This window comes from Hevea brasiliensis, chromosome 18, assembly GCF_030052815.1.
Source record: "Hevea brasiliensis isolate MT/VB/25A 57/8 chromosome 18, ASM3005281v1, whole genome shotgun sequence".
NCBI lineage: Eukaryota > Viridiplantae > Streptophyta > Magnoliopsida > Malpighiales > Euphorbiaceae > Hevea > Hevea brasiliensis.
Window position 1 is genome coordinate 49,600,835 of NC_079510.1, and position 9,893 is coordinate 49,610,727.

The following is a 9,893-nucleotide window of genomic DNA, read 5'->3' on the forward strand; positions in this document are numbered from 1 at the left end:
GAAGGCTTATGATGGTGTTCCAAGAGATGTCTTATAGAGAATGTTAGAACAAAAGAGGATATCTATTAGGTACATACAAGTATTGAAAGATATGTATGAAAGAGCAATTACTATTGTACGCACAGTGGAAGGGGACACAAGAGATTTTCCTATCTCAGTTGGATTACACCAAGGTTCAGCTGTAAGCCCTTACCTTTTTACATTAGTTTTAGATGAACTGACGAAACATATACAAGAGAGTATCCCTTGGTGCATGATGTTTGCGGATGATATAGTTCTGATAGATGAGATGCGAGAATGAGTCAATAGAAAGCTAAAGTTTTGGAGAAGTACTTTAAAGTCAAAGGGTTTTAAGTTAAGTAGAACAAAGACAGAACATATGCATTGCAAGTTCAGTGAAGGTCGAACTAGTGATAGGAAATGAGTTAGTTTGGATGGAGTGGTACTGTCCCAAAGTAATCACTTTAAATATCTCGGCTCAGTCCTTCAAGTAGATAAGGGATGTGAAGAGGATGTTAGTCATAGGATTAAACGCAGATGATTGAAGTAGAGGCGTGCCACAGGAGTTTTATGTGATCGCAATATTCCCAATAAGTTGAAAGGAAAATTTTACCGTACAGCTATACGACCGGCCATGTTATATGGTAGTGAGTGTTGGCTTTGAAGGAGTCATATGTGTCTAAGATAAAAGTTGCGGATATGAGAATGTTAAGATGGATGAGTGATCATACTAGACTAGATAAAGTCTGTAACCAGAGTATTAGAGAAAAAGTAGGAGTGGTGCCAATTGAGGATAAGTTGAGAGAAGGGAGATTGAGGTGGTTTGATTATGTGAAGCGTAGACATACGGAGGCTTCAATTAGATAAGTTGAGCACATTAGGTTAGATGATAGAAAGAAAAAAAGTAGTAGACCTAAACTGACCTAGAGGAGAGTAGTACAATATGACCTAGAAGCATTACACATTTCCGAGGATTTAATCCAAAATCGTTTAAAATGGAGAAAGAGAACTATATAGCCGATCCTAAATTTTTGGAATAAAGGCTTAGTTGAGTTGAGTTAATTATTTCAGTTCGGTTTGATTTAAAAAAATGATTGAACCAAATCGAACTAAATTATTTTATTAATTTTTAAACTGATTTATTTTTATAGGAAATTTATGAATTATATATATATATATATATATATATATATATATATATATATATTGTTTAATTTGATTGATTAATTGTTATTAGGCCCAAATCAAAGTCAAAATCAAATCAAATAACTTTAAAATTAAATCTAAATTAAAAAATCCATCAAAACTCAAAAACTAGTATGTTCAAGCAGAATCAAACCAAAATAGAGCGATTCAATTCGATTTAATTTTTTATTCATTTTGATTCAATTTGATTTCTAAAATATAATAATTTGATTTTTAAAATATAATAATTCGATTAATTCAATTTTGATGATACAGTTGATTTGATTTAATTTAATTTGAATCGAATACTTAGCCCTAATTCAATCAAACAGATCCATGTGATTTAATTTATTAATTTCTTTAACAAAAGTTAGAAAGTTATTTTAATAATGGGATTATCTCAATTTAAATAAAATCAAAATTAAATGGAAATCAAAATGAAAATGAAAACATCATTGATTCATATAAATTTCATTATTTAATATATTTAAAATTTGTATGAATCAACAGTTTAAATATATTAATCGTAGGTCGCACCACCCACGACTCACTAATATTTTCTGTTCTTTTTATAAAAAATTGGTTACCATTTACTTAATTTACATATTGCTTGCTAGTATTAAATATAGATTTTAAAAATAAAAAAACCTATCCTCAGCTAACTATTTTTTAAAATTATTACTCGTGTGATGATAAATTAAAAACTAAATGAAAAGGCATTTTTCATACTCAAAATGCAAAAAATTAAAACCAAAACAATGCCTAGACCTCATCTAGTGCTATTCTGGAGTTTGAGACAACTCGAATGATGCTCGAGTTTACAAGCTCTGACAATAATTTCCGAGTCGCAGCTTATAAAATAAACAGAAAACTCCTGACTTTCAAAATGTATCTCACTGGGGAAATCTTTTCCCATTTCTCATCACGATAGTGACTTGCAATTTGTTGAAAATGAAAAATTTATGAGCAATCACGAATATCCCAAGCTGCATACTATCTTTTAGCAAAACTCAATGATTTTCGGTTGATGTTATCTAAACGAATTAATAGTGTCCCAGCATTTTCTCCTTCTGCCCACTTGATTGATTCCTTCTCCAACAGCTTCATAACCTATGCAAAATAATAACTTGAAGTCAATGTAACCCTATAATTTTCATCAGAAGTAGTAGGTTGGAAATCAAAAGAAACCTTGAAACTCTAGCACTAAAGCTTACAGATTAGAATATGCTTATTGAATAAATCTTACAATAAGTATCAAAACAAATCAACATACAAGAAGTTAGAGAAGAGTGTGGCAAACATATAGCTCTTGACAACACTAAAATGATTTCAGTTTACAAATCAATAATGATTCATGGCATTCCTTCATTTATGTTTTATCTTTGTGGAGAATCATGAATTTCAATTCTATAATAGAGGTAATATAAAAATTACAAATATCCCTTCTCAAAAAGAAAATTACAATTATCAGTTTCATTCTATCAAACTGAAAATTTTAAATCCTTGTAAAAGAACCGAAAATAGTATTCACACCATCAGTCCCATTGAATTCAAGACAGAAAAGGCAAGGTTCAATAAATTAGGAAAACTTACCAATCTCCTACGAGCCCCTTTTGAGGTATCTTCCTCATCTGTCTCAATGATGACCTTCAGGTACTTAATTGCTGGCGCAAAAGGTGACTTGGATCATTTTTTGTTATTTGACATGATTTAAAAGCAAAATGAAAGAACAAGGTAATGTTGACATACATGAGATGCCTGAAAGTGAAGAAAGATGACACTTCAAAAGACGCATTGCCTCCTTGGCACCATGGTCATGCAGGTCAAGTGTCAATTCGTCTTTTGTATCTACATTTCTGAAGAAACAAAGAAAGATAAATATTTATGGAAAGAGAAAACAAAAGAGTACAATATAAATGAAAGAGAATAAAAAAATATTAGATGCAAACACTAGAGAAGATAATCACTAACTTGGTTTCAAAAATCTTCTGACTAGATTCTTCATCTGCCTCGCGAGCCTTTCCATGAAAAAAATGTCCCTGCAACACCAATGACATTTACAGCTAATAACATTAAACCATACAAAGGGAAAATTTAAAACATAATATTGATCTCTACAAGAGCCCTTCAAAGATTCATATAGCTTAAAGGTCAATCACATGACACTTCCATTTGAAATCATTTCCATTTTTGCTGCTTATACTCTTTGAACCTTGCACAATTTGGTTTCTATCTTGGGGTTCACCCACCTTATCAACTGAGAAAAATAAGTAAACCTCACTTATATTTTGAGTGCCAGACACATTGTCAGAGAAAAAAATAAACATTATAATTATCAGTAGAACAAATTTTTACACTGTTATACTCCTTTGTGATGACAGTCAGAAGCCTTACCTCATCCATAAGTTTGTTAGAGCAATCATAGTCTCCCTTAGCAAATGCGTTGACAGCCTGAGAAGAAACAAGCATATGCTTATTTCATCATGTCAAGATAAAAAGCAAGACACGAACAATATTGCAGATTATAAATGTATAAACAAGTGAGCAAGTAAGCACAGCAGGCCCTTAACTATTTATGAATCATTTATTCATGTGCAGAAAAATTTTATCCATTAGTAAGATTATTGAAAGTATGTTACAGTTTTTGCACCAAAAATAACAATCAATTTTATTAAATATTAGAAATAAAAATTAATAGAACATAAATGTAAAAGCCTTTACTATCTGTGTAAGGATGATTAAGGAGACAATAATGGGACAAGCAACTTACAGCTTTATAATATTCCTTCATTGTGACCCGATACTCCTTCACAGCCCTACGAAGCTGCTGGTAACTACCCTCTTCATCTTCATCTGCAATTGACAATTGACTCAGGATGAAAACCAACGAGATTCTGTTAAAAGGACATCAAGCCCCATATTTCTGAAGTGTTCATACCTTCTGCAGGGTTGATATAAGACATCCAGCAAACTAGAATATTTAGGACTGGTTTTGGGTAGGCTTGAAAGCTCAGAAGAGTACAAATGAACTTGGAATACGAGGGTTTGCAAATGAATACAATTAGGAAGTAAAATAACAGATAAAAGAACAGATTTTATGAGCTTTCTGCAATTGAGGTTTAGCATTGTGATCAGTAAGTTGTGAATAAATTGATGTAACTTAATTAGGGTTTCATAATAGAGATTTCAGACCTAAAATTATATAAAAGTCAGCTTGCAAAATTGGACAAAAAAAAGGTGATGATATTCTAAGTTTTAAATATATTTCCTTAAGCATAACATCTGGGGTTGAATTACATTACACAATCCAAAATAGCAATTGTTGTAAATTCATTTTCCTTTTTACTAGCTAAAACTCTGAAAATAAAATACTACAAGAATATATATAAATATACACTCAACAAACTCCTAATATTTATGTAATTTTGACTTCAAATGCAAAACTAAGAAAATTAAATACTGAACTCTTCAACAATAAATAAAACCATTAAAGTAAAAAAGTAAAAGTAATAACCAAGAAGTACATCCTACACCCCTCCAACAAGGTTAAAAATTGTGACTCATAAAAGTCACAGAATAATAGTCCAACAGCTTATTTATATGATTCTAAATTTCTTTAAACTTGCTTTCTCTAAAGTTTCTTGCTGGCTGCATGCCTGCATCAAAGTTCCATATAAAATACTTGGTCAATGATGATTCACAAAACATGCAAGAAAGTACATACCATTGCCGTTATCTTGCTTTGAACCAACAGAATCAGTCTTGTGTTCTAAGGTAAAGTCTCTTGGAGGTTCAACCACTAGTTCTCCAAATACTTTAGATCTCCTTGCTCCCTTTGCTGCTCTTCTAGATAATTCTTCAGATCTATCAGCAGAATTAAACAATGCAACTAATACTTCCTTCTGAAGATCGTTTCTCTCGTCTTGTTCAGGTTGTCCTCCATCATTTATGTTTGAAATTCCATTTGCATCACTGGATGAATACAAGAACGAGAGAGAGAGAGAGAGAGAGAGAGAGAGAGAGAGAAGAGAGAAAGAGAGCATCAGGATACTGAAAAAAAAAAAATCATAAGTTAATTCTATCTTTCCCTCTTTATAAGGAAAACTAGTTTATGGCATAAATTTTAATGAACATCCCCTTCTTGGAAGATAACAATAACATACTAGAAATGTACAAGTAACATACCCCCCGAGGGAATTCATTTGTGGTGATTTGCATTGATATGAATGTTCTTCAGAATTTGAATGCACATCTACCATCTGTAAAAAGAACATTTAATAAGAAAAAGAAGCATTAATCAAACAGCTTAATATAGGTAGATAGGAAAAAAAAAAACTAATATTCAACATAAAGTTATTGCTGTATAAAAAGGCTAGGAACATTTTTGCACACTTGAGACATTCATACCTCAATTTACTTTGTAAAATGTGTAAATGGCAGTTAAAAGTCAAGAAGCGCATGAGCTTAAAAAAAAAGCAATACCAAGTTTTTTTTTTCCTCATTTTAGATTAAGCAAAATTGTAAACAAGTTGAAGATAATGTGCAATACTAGCAAGCAGACAAAGAAGAATCAGAAGGGAAAATCAATATTGTTCAGGGCAAATCACCGAACAAATATAAATTTGAGCATATAAAACTTTGTTATAATCCATTCCCAGAGATTCAAAGAAAGCAAGAGAAGAAACTATTCACTACATGCATATCTCAAAAATCCATAATTTCAAAGATGTGGTAGTTGCATGCCTTACAAATTATCTAAAGTAATACCAATTGATGCTTACTCCATAAAACACTAATTAAATTGGCCTTCCCTTTGACTTCAATTAGTTAAGAGGATCAACTGCCTTTTCAGCATGCTACAACCAACAAGATGCATTCTTAAATTTTGGCAGACATACTGACCTTTCCAGTGGATTTACCAAGGCATTTGTTCTCTTCTTCCAAATTCACTGCAGACAAATCTAACAGTTTCTCCATACTCTGAAAGGTTCAAAAAAGATAAAAGAAAAAGTTTGAAGCTCAATGAAATTTCAGTGGTTAAACTATGTAGTGTCTACATAAATACTTTATAAAAAATGTTAATCACAATAGGTACGGCCATGTTCATCAAAGATGTTCAAGCATTTGCTGCATTCTCTGAGTTATAAAAGAAAAGCATAAAAATTGCTTCTAAAAATAAATAGAACAAAAAAAAAGGAACTGAACAAATTGAAAAGAATCATTAACCCTAACATTTTTTTATTTTTGTAGATAATGAATACCCAAGTTTTCTTGAATAAAATATGATCAATATTCTAGGTTTGTTAATGTGCCACACAAAAGGAATAGATGAAAGAAACATTGATATAATTCTTTTTTCTTTCGGTCAATTTAATATTTTCTTAAGATTCTGTTATCTTAAATGCAAGATCCTAGCACATGATTGGACACATAGATAAACCCCCTACTGTTCAGAGAAGTAAACCTTATTAAAATGTGTGTTTCGTTCCTTTTATTGGAATGAAAATTAATGATACTAGATTGTTTAAGTATTTGATAGTTTTTAAAATATGCTTCCATGCATCCAAAAACAGGGATCAGAGCTGATAGAATAAAGTTAACTGCATTACCAACTTGAAAAGGGGAAAAGGGTTGCACAAATTGGAAGGAGAAAAATAGAAATAGTAAAAAACAATCTACCAAACAGGCAAGGTTTTTTAAAAATCCCTGTAGAATCTGAAATGACCAAACCAAATCAACATTTAAAACACCAACGAAGTAATATGAAAAGGCAATCAACCAGATCTAAGGAAATAGAAGAAGTGATGTCAATATTACAACTAATGAATTATAGAGTAGGCTCTAAAATCCCCAAACATCTATGACAAGGAGGGAGAGAGAGAGAAAGAGAGAAAGAGGTGAAGAATTCACAATTGAATTTCCCAAAATTACAACTTGAGGTCTGGTTTGAGATTCAACTTGCTATCACAAGGAAGATGACAGAAGATAAGAGTAAAGTTCATAGGGAAGGCAACCTAATAGGAACACCCCCTGATTTCTTATGAATATGCTGAAAACAATAAAGCAGTTGATTCAGATGGTTGACAAGCAAGCAGATATGATACGATGGGGCAAAAACCTACTCTATTCCTTTTTCAATTCAATTTTTCCATGCCACAAAGGTCCTTAAACTTATATCCTTTAATATAGCCATACATGTGGCCGCTATAGAATAGAGCACCAAAAAGAAACAGGCTTTTAAGGAGAAAATGGGGGGAAAAAGAGAAGGCATTCAAAAGTGATCAAGGACAAAAATTTTGAGGGTATACACAATGATGAGATGTAATCACAAATTTTATCACATTTGCACCTGAGGTTTTGTGGTTGGTGACTCTACCCTCATTTATCAAGGCCTTCGTCCATGGAACCATTTTAGTCTTTTCAGTTAACTAATCTATAAGGCTTAATCATTGAAAAACCAACAATAGTGGCTTATTTCCAATCTCGTGATAGAAGTAAATGTTAACTAATAGTATATAGGGCACGTATAAGTATCATCAACATGAATGGCAATGAGCATATGTAAGATTTTCCTTTGATAAAATAGTTATGCGATTGGAAAATAAATGGGCATTTGTAGCATAAAAAGTATAGTATACATACCTTTTCAATGTCATATCCACATTTATCTGCATATTCAAAATTAAAACCTGATCAGCAGTTTTACTAAATACTCCATTTACTTGCAGCAACATGATATAATGCAAAATCAAATACATCGCTTAAGAATATGAACCCCTTCCCCCCAATCTTTCCCAAAATAAAATACAAATAGCAAAGATATAAAGCACGATATACCAAGAACTTGTCGAATCTCATCTCTTTCCAGCTGAAAACCATCTCCTAGCATTCTGAAAAGAAAATTTTCCATATCCTTATACATATGATAATTCTTTGATGGGTTCAGTTTAGTTTCCTCTCCCCATAGTTCAGACGCTGGCAATTCCTTTGCATCCAATTTCATTGGTTTGGTTCCCATACAGGAACTGCTGGCTACTGGCATGGACTTAGTATATTCTTTGCCAAGAATGCTTGAAATAGTGCCTCCTGAAACTGGACGCCATTTTTGCTTTGAAGCTCTGAACTTTCCATTTGCATAACACGATCTCGTAGAAATTATATCATAAGATGATTTGGAAGATTCTACACTTCTTCCCCCTCCATTGGTTGCAACAACAGAAGAGGTAGAGGTGCTTTCCTGCATGTCATAAAGGATTTCACAAGCCAAATCTGCATTCTGGTCTGCCTTGTAATAAGCAGAAGCTATATCTTGAAGAGAAAACAAGGAGCCAAATGCCTCAAACAAAGCTTTCAACGCCTTTCCATCATTATCTTCATATTTTGTGTTCAAAATAGATGCTTCCATTTAAATATATTTTGAAACTGAAAATTTGGGGGGGAAAAAAAAAGAGAAAGGTGGGTTTAATATGCAATTCAGGACTTCACATGGAAGGATGACATAATTTATAATTTAACACAAATAGCTAAAGAGGCAATGAAACATCAAAATCAAAACAATGGAAAGAAAATGATGAGAGAGAGAGAGAGAGAGAGAGAGAGAGAGAGAGAGAGGTAAAACACATTATTTGCTAGGTGCAAAGGCAGCTTTATAGAGATGCTCAGCAAGACTTGCTCACCCCATTTACACATATGCATTACTTTTCTCTCTAAATGCTCAATATACAAGAATGACTATTCAAATGCATATTTGCTAACTAAAAGGAGTAAAATTGTTGAAACTATGCAAAGCAATAAAAATAATGAAATTGTTCCAGAGGCTACCATTAACTTTCAATACAACCATTCATAAATAAGCCAACAACAACACTATCCTTAATAACACAAGTATCAAACGAAATAAAGAGAAGCCAAATCCACAATGTGAAACGTGTTCACCTAAATAATGAAACTACATGTGATATCCTCAACCAAATGGCTGCTTTAGAAGGCAAAAGTTTCAGCCACCAGCATACACTCAATTGGCTTATTAATGATTGGGGCATTTAACCTAAGCAGCAACCATATCATTCCGAAAACACAACAAAATCGCGCACTAAAAGCCACTTTCATCAACTATGAAAAAGAAATCAACAGGAGGCACATTCAGATATCTACAATCAATGATATTTCAATTCAATAGAAATAACAAATTAAAACTTCATTCATTCAAGCAAGCAGAGTACACAGACAAAATGCATTCAAAATCTAACGAATTACCAAAAAAAAAAAAGAGAGAGAGAAAAGAAATTGACAAAACCAATCAATCAAAATCAGAACGGAAACACCGCAATCGGGCTCTGTTTCTATCTATGAATGAGAATGCAAATTGAAGGGAATTACCAGAGAAGTTAAGGAGAGAGATTGGAGGCGCTATGGATTATCCTGCGAGGTTTCGAGTGAGTAAATGAGGAGGAGCAGCGGAAAAACAAAATGAACTTCCTTTGGCGCTCAATTGCTTATCTGCAACAGTGGGATTTGATTCCCTTCTTAACGCGTCTTCATTGTAACTGCTATACAATTTATACTGCTGGCTAGCTTCCTGCTTCCTGCTTCCTGCTTCCTGCTTCCTTCTTCCTACTTCCTCTGAAAGCTCCTCGTGGAGCGTGTAATATCCTTTGTATTTTCGGCGCGTGGATAAAAATATAAAGTACAAAGTAGAAACCCTGACC

The 9,893-nt window shown here is 32.7% G+C and overlaps 1 protein-coding gene across 1 annotated transcript; it reads right to left on the reverse strand.

The window, feature by feature from the left end:
* Positions 1 to 1,882: 1,882 nt before the first annotated feature.
* Positions 1,883 to 9,893, reverse strand: LOC110635109 (putative nuclear RNA export factor SDE5). Its single transcript, XM_021784322.2, has 12 exons — positions 9,565 to 9,893; positions 8,023 to 8,607; positions 7,828 to 7,853; positions 6,088 to 6,165; positions 5,371 to 5,444; positions 4,910 to 5,157; positions 3,956 to 4,038; positions 3,580 to 3,636; positions 3,157 to 3,224; positions 2,935 to 3,041; positions 2,779 to 2,849; positions 1,883 to 2,295 (listed from the first exon to the last, which is right to left on the reverse strand). Exons 2-12 carry the CDS (start codon positions 8,588 to 8,590, stop codon positions 2,179 to 2,181), a joined length of 1,497 nt encoding a protein of 498 aa, XP_021640014.2. The 5' UTR covers positions 8,591 to 8,607; positions 9,565 to 9,893; the 3' UTR covers positions 1,883 to 2,178.

Coding starts and splice junctions, on each gene's coding strand:
- LOC110635109 (XM_021784322.2), bottom strand. CDS start 8,590: ATGGAAGCATCTATTTTGAACACAAAATATGAAGATAATGATGGAAAG. Junction 6,166..7,827: donor GTGGATATGACATTGAAAAG/GTATGTATACTA, acceptor TGAACCTTTCAG/AGTATGGAGAAACTGTTAGA. Junction 3,637..3,955: donor TGAAGGAATATTATAAAGCT/GTAAGTTGCTTG, acceptor GTTTCTTCTCAG/GCTGTCAACGCATTTGCTAA.